General features: G+C 32.8%; 1 protein-coding gene across 1 annotated transcript in view; it reads left to right on the top strand.

Moving 5' to 3' along the window:
- Window positions 1-13,570, top strand: part of LRP1B (LDL receptor related protein 1B) — a 1,901,338-nt gene that overhangs the window by 1,366,864 nt on the left and 520,904 nt on the right. Inside the window, exons 34-35 of the mRNA XM_043576625.1 lie at window positions 836-961; window positions 2,431-2,562. Of these exons, the coding sequence (XP_043432560.1) occupies window positions 836-961; window positions 2,431-2,562 (258 nt within the window). The remainder of the gene's footprint in view (window positions 1-835; window positions 962-2,430; window positions 2,563-13,570) is intronic.

Genomic DNA, 13,570 nt, shown 5'->3' with positions numbered 1-13,570 from the left:
ACATATATACATATATATATACACATACATATATGTGTATATGTACTTCCTTTCATTTAGCAGCGTAGTCTTCAAATTGAGTTAGTAATATAATTTAACAGTGATTTATTTGACATATTTGGATAAAGTATTCCTGAAAATGAAGTAACTATAGAGTTGAAGTGAAATATAGTAGTCAAAAAAGAAAGATTTCCTAGTTCCTGTGATCTTAAAATATTGTAAAGGTCTATAACAGTATTCATGACAACCAATTTCACTTCTTATTCTGTAGCTGTGAATCTTCTCATGAGTCATCATTTGCTTTGAAATAATAGTTTTTAATTATTTATTTTTAAATTTATGTTTAAGACATAATTGACATAAAGCATTGTACAAGTTTAAGGTATATAAGGTGTTGATTTGATACATTTATATGTTGCAATATAATTACCACCTTAGTATTAGTTCTTAAGTCTACCATATCACATAATTATCATTTCTTTCTTCGTGATGGGAACAATTAAGATCTGGTCTCTCAGCAACTGTGAATTGTAATTAAAGTTTAATTGATACTATAAATTAATTATAGTATTGCTGTCTATAATCACTATGCCATGCATGAGATCTCCATTCACTTTTTTGGGAGGGCAGACTTCAACTATAACATGCCACTTCGAATTATTCAAGACACTCAAACATAATACTAACCAATATAAAACAGCTACATTTATAAATGAACAAAAGCATAAATATTTGTTCATATTATTGGTATTGAATGATACTCCAATTTTATTAAATTTTATATTTTATTTTTCTTGAATTTTATATTTCTTTTGCTTGTTTTCCTTCTATTCAGGCAGCAATTCTTGCCAACTAAATAATGGTGGATGTTCTCAGCTTTGTTTACCAACATCTGAAACTACAAGGACTTGCATGTGTACAGTGGGATATTATCTCCAAAAGAACCGAATGTCATGTCAAGGTATAAGGTCTTGAAAAATTTAATTCTGACGAATTTACTTTATCCATGCAGATTTGAGGCAACATGATGTAGTTAAAAAATAGAAAAAAAAATATTAGCTTCTTTTTGGATTCTGGTTCACTGCTCAGTCTCATATATGAAGGATTTTTAATGTACCTAAAATATTTTAAGTATTACTGTTCTTTAAAGCTTCATATCTTTTTTTTAATTATTTCCAAGAAATACAGTTTATTCTCAAACTTTTAGCCAAACCCAATAGAAGCTACCTTTAACTTGAATAGGCAAAGGTTGAAGTAAAAAACGGTAATTGACCAGTTACAATTACCATCCAATCTGAATCCAGTTATGTTTACTTTCTTTTAACTATTTAAGAGAAAGTACATAAAGGCTGTGAGGTCTCTGAATTTCTTAGCTGAGAGAGAAGAGCCCTGCCAAAGAACTGGCACCCAACAGACCCATCTTCCTATTTCGTGTTTCATGGATTCTGGCTCTAAGACTCAAAGAAATTTGGTTCTAGAATGATCTTTTTATCCAATGACCATAGCTTAATTTCATTTTTAAAAAGTTTCAGGCTTATATGAGGAATGTTTGTTATTGTTATCACATGCTTTCTTTTAAATAAAATATTTATATGGCACTTATGTACTAGGCACTGTTCTAAATACTTTAAACATATTAATTCACTTAATCCTTATACTAACCCTTGAGGTAGGTCTCTTATTATTGCCATTTTAGAGATGTGAAAACTGAGGCATAGTGAGATTAACTAGCTTGCCTGAGTCACACAGTTAGTAAGTAGTAAAGACCCATGTAAACCCGGGCATTCTAATTTTAATAAGAAAATATGTGTCAAAAACATGTTCTAGCATATTAGAAAAAGTCATAAACAGCATGCAGACTTCTGGTAGTCAGCTTTTATGTATGTTTATTTTAGGACATACTTTTGATGCTAGAATGGCAAGGTATTAGTAAAAGTGAAGTACTTTTATATTTTTAGTATTCAAAATGATTTAAAACTAACTTTATTAGAAAAGTAACAGTGATATAGTTACCTAAAATTATATATAAAATCAAAGTTTATTATCATATATAAACAACAAGGTAACTGGGCATTAGAAAAGAGGGGATGAATTTTGGTTGTGAGGTCAGGTATGTTTTCAAGAATTACCTGCCTCTGTTTTTGTGAAAGTCTAGTTCCAGATCAGTAGTGTTGTCACTACCTAGGAACTTTTCAAAAATTTAAATGATTTCTCCTCTTGGATGGGGGCCTGGTAATCTGTGTTTTAACAAGTCCTCTAGGAGACTCTGATGCATACCCAAGTTTGAGAACCACTAATCTATCTATCTACCTTTCAACTAGTCAGAAGTGTAGTGTGCAATTTAAAAAAAAAAAGTTAAAAATAATGCTAATAGAATAATTTTAATTTTAAATATTCATTTGGAGCTTTTTTTTTCTTTTTCCAATTTAGGTATAGAGTCATTTCTTATGTACTCTGTTCATGAAGGAATCAGGGGAATACCTCTGGAACCAAGTGACAAAATGGATGCATTGATGCCTATATCAGGAACTTCATTTGCTGTTGGAATAGATTTTCATGCAGGTAAATAGCTTTTTATTCATAATTTATATATGATGTTTTTACTTGATTTATTAAACATGATGCAAATATAACCTTTCCCTCTGTACTCTGAGAGTCAAGATGAGGAACAAGAAAGTAAATTGGTAATGAATTTTTAAGCCAAATACAAATTGCTCTAAATATGTTTTCCTGAAAAAAAAATCAAGTAAAAATTTCCTAAAATATAGCATTTGAGTTGCAAATACATGAAAATGCCATGATTGACAATCGGTTGCTTCATTTTTATTTCTCTCCTTTCAAAATGACACCTTTACTTTTATTCAATTATAGATACGAATATATATAAAATATTTTGTTTAAGAATATACATAAACCATAATCTTATTTAAAATATTTCCAGAATGATTATCTATTCTAAAATTGGTAGTAGGATATTAGATCCAAATAACAAGAAAACAATTATAAATTCTGTGACATTTAAATTACTTTTGAAGACGGTATGTATAATTTTGGAGTCAGATTTTATCCTTACCTTCTTGTTTTAGCAAACAGTGAAAAAAAGCATATTGGACACTAACATTTTCTGTGGCTTACATAAATATGTGACTGGAAATTGATAGTCGACACTGTCCAATTTATTGAAGTAAACGTGTGTGTATGTGTGTGTGTGTGTGTGTGTGTACGCGCGCTAATCGCTAAATTCAGAGATAGTATAAGCATTAGATATGCTTTGGCATTTATACTCAGATTTTTTTTTCTACACTTGTGGGTCTAACTTTATAAGAGCAAATTTTTCTACCGCTCATCCAACTAAATCTTATGTTTCCCATATTAATGTTTTAGTGCTGAAGATGTACATGCATGTTGACAGTGTTTTTTTTTTGTAATTGTAAAGACAATTTTATCTAATTCTAAAAAACAAGTCGTTCTTAGATTTATAATCTTAAAATCCTTAAGCATCAGCATGTGGGATTCTGGCTGTAAGCTTATTTTTTTTTTCTCTCAGCTCTAACACTTTGTTTAATCATGTGTTAATGAAATTCCTGGCTACCATTTAATGAGTTACTGAGGATCTTTACTTTCCTTAAGTAAATTATTTTGTACCCAATGTTTGGAATCATATAGAGGCACACTTTCTACATTTTTAAAAGGATGTTTCCTAAAAGGAAATTCAGACAAATATAGTATATTTTATTAAGCATTATGTAAATTTTGCTAAGATGACAATGTGATTTTTAAATTTTTTTTTCTTTTTTTCAACGTTTTTATTTTTCGGACAGAGAGAGACAGAGCATGAACGGGGGAGGGGCAGAGAGAGAGGGAGACACAGAATCGGAAACAGGCTCCAGGCTCTGAGCCATCAGCCCAGAGCCTGACGTGGGGCTCGAACTCCCGGACCGGGAGATAGTGACCTGGCTGAAGTCGGATGCTCAACCGACTGCGCCACCCAGGCGCCCTGACAATGTGATTTTTGATCAAACCTTCATTATACTTGGAAGTTTCACTAAAACCATGCATAATCTAGCCAGTCTCTTAATTATAGGCATCTTATTCTTTAGAATTTTATCATATAGGATTTAATAAATGCAAAAGTGCAAAATGAAGAAAACGTGAACTTCTTGAAAAGATGTTATGTACATGCATAATTTTTAGTAAGTACACATAATCCCTTGTTTTAACTGTTATCCTATATTTGATTCTTTTAAAGACTTCATAATGATTTTTGAAAGTATTTAAAAATTTTCTATAAGGTAAAATATTGAAACATTTGGTGTAAATGTTCTGATTAGATCACTAGTAAATTTCTTTTTTCTTAAGGGTAGACTGATTATTTGTATAAGTTCGCTCTGAGGCTTTATATTGGCCCTGAAATGGTTAAGTTTCATATAATGTGCCACAACACAGCCAAACAAATGTTTTTGTTTGCAGAGAATAGTACTCTCCCTGTTTCTAGATTTCCAATAATTTTTAATATCATAATAAACTTATTTTGCATCAGAGTAGTTTTTCATCAGAGTGTTCTTCATATCATACCTGCCATATTTTTAAATTAAATTTCTAGAAAGAAATCATTTTTAGAAAATCTATTTCTTCTAAATGTAAAAGGATATAGGCATATGGAATAGTCATATAAAATTAAAGTGTTCAAGAATGTATTAAAATCCCTATTGTTAATCAGAAAATAGCAGTGCAAAACTTGCTTGGAAATCTGAGGATTAGACAGACACTCGGGGCAGCAAAACATAGAGTTGAAAGAGGCTAGACTTTTGCAACAGGCAACTAGAACTCTAATTCCAGTTCACCCTCTTACTACTCTGTGAGGTTTGTAAGTTAGTTAATATATCTGAGTCTCAGTTTCTTCAGTTTATGGAGTGTGGGAATATTCAGATTAATGTATACAAATGTTTGACACAGTGCCTGACATATAAGGGAGCTAAGAAGATAGTGATATCTAATAATAGAAAGCAATAAATTGTAGAAGTAAGCATATGTGGTTTATGTGTGTGTAATATATATATTTACAAACATGCCCTGGAAGCCATATATAAACTTCTAATTAGCAATGTTTTTTTTTTCTGTTCTCTTGACTGATACTATACTTTCTGTCCAGTTATCTGCATAGAATAATTGTTTCTTAACTTCTAGGGGAAAGAGAATATTAGTAAAGTTCCTTAGTAAAGATGAACTCAATAATGATGATAATGAACATTATATAAATTAAATAAATAAAACTCAAAAAGTAATACCAGCTCTTTGAAGTCATTCAGTATAAACCTAGGAGGCCAGCAGACAGTGCTTAGATAAGGAACCAAGTAAAGCACTAATATTGATGATGGTAGTGGTGATATTAAGAGCTTCCAACCACTTCTGCACATACCTTTTATGTTTCCATCTATTTCACAGTCTGATCCTTCACTAATTGTGTTTTGTGAAAATATATTAGGATCAGAGTAAGTGTCAGCAGCTTGATTTACAGTATCATTATAGACAATATGTAAGCTCTGTGGCTTTGTTGTAGAGTGAAGTTACTCCAGGGAGGAAGGAAGCAAAATGACGAATCGCTCCTGAGCAAAATAGAGAAACCAGTTTTTGGTGCATCAACTTTTTTCCCCCCACCAACGCCGTTACGTTTTACCTGATCATAAGTTCTTCCACTATTAGTTCTCTTTGCAGATATTCCATATTTTCTTCTTTCATTCATGGCACTCACATCTGTGACATAATCCCTGCTTTAGGATCAATCAAAGATAAAGATGACAGAATGGAAGGGCATAGTTGCTCCTTATTCTAAACAACAAAAACAACAAAACAAACAAAACCTCCCATCATAATAAGTAGATGGTGTGAAGGAGAATCATTTCTTGAGTATAACCATCATAATTTATGTCATATTATTTTATTACCACAGTTTTACAGAGATAAATCCATTGTTCAAACCTGTACATTTTGTGAGGATTAACAGATCTGAATCCTGCTGGCTTTGAGTCCTAATGAATTACAGTTTTCTGCAGTGAAAGGGTTTCTTTCACCAGAGGAAGCAATTCTGGTTACTATCCACAGAAGAAAGAACACCCTGTGGCTAGATTTAAAATGTTCAAAGCATTTTTTATCACTTCACTGGAAAAGTCCCATTCCACTGGAAAAAAAAAATAAGCTTTGAAAATCCTTGCCTACTGAGTGATATTCCTCCTGATGAATGAATATTGGATTTGATGCTTTAAAAGATATATTTTAGGGTCTCCTGGGTGGCTTCATTTGGTTGAGTGTCCAGCTCTTGATTTCTGCTCAGGTCATGATCCCACAGTTCATGAGATCCAGCCCCATATCAGTCTGTGTGCTGACAGTGCAGAGCCTGTGCTTGGGATTCTCTCCCTCCCTCTCTCTCTGCCCCTCCCCCACTCATGCTCCCTCACTCTGTCTCTCTCTCTCTCTCTTTCTCTCTCTCGTTCTTTGACCTCTCTTTCTCTCTCTCAAAATAAATGGAGATACTTTAAAAAAAATTAAGATATATTTTAGTTAGGAGAAAAACCTTCAAAACAAAGTCCATTGTTCCAGTCAGTAGTGTGGTGTTGAGTATGTAATGCTCTATTCAGCCTGCCCCTCTCCTGCTTTGAGAGTATTTATCCTTTTTTATAATGAACCCATACTAGGATATTACTTGAAGATAAAGATTATTTATCTGAAAATTTCAATCTTCTATTTTTTCATTTTTTATATCTGTTCAAATTTTTGTCATCCAACTCAATATTAACACATGTTGATTATGATCTAGTAGGTGTGAAACATCACAGCTAAGTTGCTGTAGAGGATAAAGATAAACAAGGAATAGCTTCTGAGGTAATACACATATGGATGATCTGTAGGGTTTTTTGTTTGTTTATTTTGTCTTTCAAGAGAGCATCAAAAGACTATTATTTGCATGTCATTTCTCGGCACTCCCTATGGAGAATATTTTAATGTTTTTTTATACCATGACATAGTGATGTAGCTATTAAGACAAAAGACACTGAAGGGACATGTCCTTATAACTTAAAACCCTTAAACCTTAAAACCCATGGAATGTATAACATGAAGAATAATCCCTGATCAGAACTGTAGATCCTAATATAAACTATGGATATTCCAATTTAGGTTTATCAGCTGTTGCAAATGTACAACTCCAAATGAGATGCTGACAGTTGGGGAGGCTGTGTATGTATTAAAGGAGAAAGCACGTGGGAGCTCTCCACTCAATTTGTCTGTGAACCTAAAACTGTTCTAACAAAGTCTATTTGAAAATTTAAGTGAAGGAAACTATATGACAAAATACCATTGCCACATTTACACATTTGAGTGTCAACTACTTACATGAAATAATCTCTCTGTAATGGTTCCACAACATTTGGATATGTCTTTGTTAGAACGAGAAGGAACATTTGCTACCATATTGTAGCATTCCCTCAGGGTACAGATAAGGAAACTGGAGCCCAGAGAGATCAAGAGGTTGTATGGTATGGAGGATCCTATTTCCAGTTCTTTACACTACGCCAGCCTGCACTTGTAACCACTGAAACAAAATTTTGTTTAGACATTGTTGGCATTACTTGATACACTTCATTGCACTTCTGCAAATTTGTGCCTGTAGAAGATTATATTTTATTTTGGTCATATGCTGAATCATTGAATCATGTGACCTTAAACCCATTTAATAATTGAAGCAGGTGACACTCAAGTGAGAGTCTCTTTTTTTTTTCCCCTGGAAGCTTAGAAAATAACTATTTACAATTTTTTTTAGTAACCATTTTGTCACCCACCAAGCCACAGAAGAATTTATAGAAAGAATTCTTTTTATGTCACTAACAGCAATAGCTTAAGAAATATAATATTGTTGCTTTGGGACATTTTTTCAATTTTATGAAAACCATTTCTGTGGCTACAAAGTGAATTTTTAGGACTGGTTCATTTCTTCTTGTTCTTGTGACAGTGAACCAATACTACTTTGTGTTGTCATTTCGAACTTGCTTCAAGACTGTATTTTCAAATCATGTGAACGGTTTGTATGTATTTGTAGATGTTAAAGTCTGGTATATCTTTCAAGAGGCAAAGGAGTAACAACCACCAGAAAGCAAAAACTTTTCAACACTGCCTGGGAGACGAATAACATAAACATACATAGAATAAGAACTATAGGTTAAACAAATAGAATATTTGTAGAATATTTGTAGAATATTCCTTATAGAATGAGGAACTATAGGTTAAACAAATTATTGTGTATATCTCACAGATCATTTTTGGATAATTTCTAAACTCAAAATGTAAACAAACAAACAGCTTTCTTAGGCATCTGAATTATTCAATAGGTTACTGAAAACCAAAAGCCCAGAAGATGTACAATGATTGCTTGCTAAGATTAAGGCTTTCATCAACTTTCGTCTTACTGAGAGAATGGCTCAGGCAGTTAGCACTCTTCATGAAAGTAAAACCTGTCAACACCAGCTTCAGACTAATTCATGCAAAGCACATCCATTCTGTATTTTGGTACCTCTCTTTTTCCCTCTCCTGAGTTAGTATATGCTGCTATATTTCTTTTTAGTGGCTAAGGGTTCTTTTCAGCAAAGCTACACTCATATTTGATAGTCTAATATATTTCTGTACTCTTTTCCTTATCAACACTGAGTTAGCATGAAACCTATCCTCAAAAGGCCCTACTACACTAATTCACAGTAAATTATTAATAGCTGCTAAGAGATTTACAAGTTATCTTTCTAAGTGTGTTTGAGCAAAGCACAGTATCTTAACCCATACTATAAATACAACTAAAGCACCACTAAAAAATTGTGAAGAAAGTATTTTTATAGATAGGTCAGTCTTCTGGAGGTTTTCCAAATTACCCTGTCCTCTGACTTGTAGACAATAGATTGCCACCTGTTTATTCCCAGAAGCTCAGTCCTGGATATGGTAACAGGTCAGATGATAATGTAGAGGTCTCCTTTAGCTTAGGTACACTGATACCATTAGTGCTGTTAATTAATTGTGACCTTAAAAAAGTGTTTTAACCTTGAAAAAGTGTTTTCCCCCATTTTAAGAAAACCAATAATATATTAGTCTATTTTTCTTTTTGACACCCTTTCTTTAAAAAAAAAATAAAAGAGGTATGCTTCAGCTTCTAAGATTATTGATCATTAGTTTTTAATCAAGTAGACAATTTTCTAGTTAATAGAGAAAAATGGAAGTTATTTAATTGATTCTGGACTGGTCATAAACAGTGGATCTTTAATTCCTTTTTATCATTTTGCTTTTTTCTTCTCCAGGGACAATAAGTAGCAAGTGTAGTAAGTGGATTCTTTGGGGACTTTAGAAGAATAAAGAACTAATTATTTCCATGAATTCCTTACTAATTTTAGAACAAGGACTTGGCTGAAGTAGAAAGGCTAGAAATAGGGCTCCTGGTTGGCTCAGTTGGTTGAGAGTTGACTTTGGCTCAGGTCATGATGTCACAGCTCAGCTCGTGAGTTCCAGCCCTACATTGGTCTCTGTGCTGACAACTCAGAGCCTGGAGCCTGCTTTGGATTCTGTGTCTCCCTTTCCTCTGCCCCTTCTCTCTCTCTCTCTCTCTCAAAAATAAAGAAACATTAAAAAGAAAATTTTAAGAAGAAAGGCTAGAAATAGAATTAATCACCCAAACAGAGTTAGAAGTAGGAAGTTTGGAAGAGAAAAAAAGATGAAAATAACATCAAAGAACCTCAATACTTATCGAACACTTACTATATTATAGGAATGTTGTTGGGAAACTTTTTGTATTTATGCCATTTAATTAATCAGAATAATCTGTTGAGGCAGGTGGAATGTTCATTTTAACAGTGAAGAAAGTGGGTTTGGGAATAAAATATGGATGCAGAAGAGAGTTGGTTACTTTGAGATGCTCAAATGAAATTCTGCAGTCAGGATTTGCATTTGAGTTTTTGCCCTTAGTTTGACATAAATAATGAATCAAATAGCCAGTAGTTAAGTAACCAACATTGGATCCCTAATAATTTCATAATGAGAATTTTAGTCCTATTGCAGTGATGATTGGTAAAGATATTTCACAGTATCAGGGCTTGGTATTTGGGGGGAATGATGATAATATGGTCTCCAAGTATAGGATAGCCCCTGCTAAACTTAGGGACAGAAGACGAATAGTACAGCCTCATCTGAGAGGTCAGTAAGGGAAATGATGATGATCATTATTTAAAGGGGAAGGGGAAGAAAAAAGAATGTCCCCTATATTTGTATTATTTATTGCTACATAGCAAGCTACCAAAATTTAGCAACTTGAAGCAATAAACATTTATTATCTTATAGCTTCTATAGGTCAGCTTATAAGGTTGCAATCAAGATGTTGGCCAGAGACACGCTCTCATCAGGAGGCTCAACCAGGGAGAATTTGCTTCCAAGTTCATGTGGGTGTTGGCAGGGTTCAGTTCCTTGTGAGCTGTTTGACAGAGGTCACAGTTCCTCAGTGAATACTGACCTCAGTTTCTTGGTACGTGGGCCTAGGATAGGAAACTTCACAACGTGATTGCCAGCTTCCCTTTGGGCTAGTGAACAATACAGTGAGAAATGGCATACACGAGGTGAAAGCTAAACCTTTTGTAACCTAATGGCAGAAGTGTTATCTCATCATGTTTGGTACATTCTATTCATTAGGACCTAGCATCTAGGTACATCCCACACTCAAAGGGAAAGCATGAAAGAAGGGACTCAATTCCAGGTGTTGGGAATCACTGGTTTCTTCATTAGTATTACTGATGTTTTATCCCTACTATCACCACACATTATTGTCTAAGAGACAAATTTTGACGGTTGGTTCGGGCTATCAATGATGTCACTGTGTAGGTAGCATCTGTGTTATGACTTAAATCCTTTAACAAAAGCCAACAACTTCCTCCACCACCACCCCCCTTTACACTTTTGTTTTGACCAGTGTCCAGAAAAGTCTTCATGTAATAGTAACTTATACTAAATCTTCTCCTGACAACTCTCTGGCACAAAAGATCTTTAAGAAAAGCTCTTTCAAGAAAATTCTTATAGCTATCTAGGATTGCCTGGGGGATATAAAGGTGTCTAACATGAACAGAATTGTTAGTGTAGTTACTTTCTTTTTTGTCACCAATACAGACTGAGTGTTGACTGATGTTAACTACACTTAGAATGGGTTCTAGCATTGCATCAAGTGTCCCTTTCCAGAGATTTGTGGCCAGAAAGGGAACTCTGAAGTAGTTAGTTGGCAACAATCACCAGTTCTTTATGCCTACCATGGTGCACAAGAGGAATTATGCAAATCTAAGGATGGCATGTTATCTTCCATCATTTGCTATGAGTAAAACATTGTGTCAGTGAATTCATCTGGGACTATGTTGAAAAACAAAATAAAGTTGATTGCTTTATCCTAGAAGATTATTTATTTATTTATTTATTTATTTATTTATTTATTTATTTTTACTAGGGACTGAATGAGAGGAGCTAGATGTAAATTAAGTAGGAAAAAATTCGGATGGAACCACAAATGGAAGTTGCTTGTAAGTGTATTAAGCACTAGAATAGATTATTTAAGTGTTAATGAATCTCTGGCTCTAGAGCATTTTAGAGTTAAGACAAACAAACAACTTCTTCTGAATAATGATTTATCTTGGTTTCTTCCAGCTTTTTCACTATTCAACTTCCAATATTAACAACTTCAACAGTAATAACCTATAGGCTGGTTTTAAAAAAATACATCTATTTTCTTAGTCAACAGTCACTAAAACCTATGTGAACAAAATCAGAATTAGGCTTGCATAGTGTAAGCATAGAAAGTAGCCTGTACTATAGAATCTGTTCTTTTCTTCAAGAGAAAACCAAATGTTGACAGGGAGATTCCATTTTTGTTGCTGCTTTCTTCACAATTAATATACTAAAAAGAATTGATGATTTCATAGTAATTCAAGGTTCTAACTATATAAGAAAAGTTTTTTTGAAAATTCTGAATAAGAGGATTCAAAAATTTTATTTTGTCACCTATAATATATTACTCTGATTAGTAGGGATAAGAGCTAAGTTCTAATGATCATTCTTATTTGCAACCGTATTTAAATTCTGATGATAGATTTGTGGGGTTTTTTCCATTCATTGTTCTCCCTTAATACTATTTTAGTGGCAAAATAACTGATATTTTGATCTCACTTAGCTCAGATTGAAATTTATAGTTATAATACAGGACACCAATGAGTATAGTTGCATACTCAATTATTTTCAGTGTTCATGTGAAATCCTGCTAACTCAAAATAGTGATGATTGAATGAAAAGTGGACATCTACCAGCTCAACCAATAAATGTTATTAAAATATGTTTGAGGAGCAATAGTCATTAGTTCAGGAAACACTCATGATGACAGATACCAATTTATAATTAAATAAGTACTTTCATTTATTTAAAAATTCTTTATTAAAATCATACATTATAGGAAATTTAGAAAATTAGGAAATATGAAATAAAATTGTAATAAAAATCGTACTACTACTATTAGACAGCAAGTGTTAATATCTTGGTGTGTTAATCTTTTTATCATTTTATTTTATTTTATTTTATTTTATTTTATTTTATTTTATTTTATTTTATTTTATTTTTTCATCATTATAGGTGTACTCTTTAATCTTCATCTCCTGTTTCTCCCATTCCCCCATCCACCTCCTCTCTGGTAACCATCAATATGTTCTGTATAGTTAGGAGTCTGTTTATTGGTTTCTCTCTCTCTCTTTTTCCTTTCCTCATTTGTTTTGTTTCTTAAATTCGATGTGTAAGTGAGATCATATTGTGACATATTGATATTTGTGCTGTTTTTTAAATACAAATCTTATCATTGATAAGATTTTGTTTTGCTCCTTTTATTTACCATTTTAACATGAACAGTTTGCTATGTTATGATTAACAATCTGTGAATACTGCTTTTAACAGGAGTACATTATTATATCATGTAGATTACATTCATTTTGACTTTTCCAATAATTTTGGACATTTTGATTATTTTCAAGTTTGGACTGTAAATCTTTTTTCAACATTTGTGCTAATTCCTCAATCTCAAATTTCCTTTTTTTTTTAACAAGTTTTTACAGACATAATTTACATACCATAGAATCCATGTGTTGACAAAATAACAAGTCATTGATTTGATCACAGTGTTGTGCAACGATCACCAATATCTAATTTTAGAACTTCAACCAAGGGAAACTTCATAAACATTAGTAATTCTCATATCTCTTCCAACTCATAAATCTTAAGGGAAGAAGCACTAATCTACTTTCTGTCTCCCCATATTTGCCTATCCCAGGCATTTCACACAAATGGAATCACATGATATGTGGTCCTTTGTGATTGAATTCTTTCTCTTATCATAATGTTCATCCATATTGTAGCATATATCAGTACTTCATTACTCTTTTCTTTTGCCAAATTATATTTGATTATATGGATATATGAGCTTTTATTCATCAGTTGATGAACATTTGAGTTGTTTCTACTTTTTTTAACT

Source organism: Prionailurus bengalensis, chromosome C1 (genome assembly GCF_016509475.1).
Source record: "Prionailurus bengalensis isolate Pbe53 chromosome C1, Fcat_Pben_1.1_paternal_pri, whole genome shotgun sequence".
Taxonomy (NCBI): domain Eukaryota; kingdom Metazoa; phylum Chordata; class Mammalia; order Carnivora; family Felidae; genus Prionailurus; species Prionailurus bengalensis.
The sequence above is the reverse complement of the archived record's forward strand: the minus strand, read 5'-3'. Positions and strand labels throughout refer to the sequence as shown.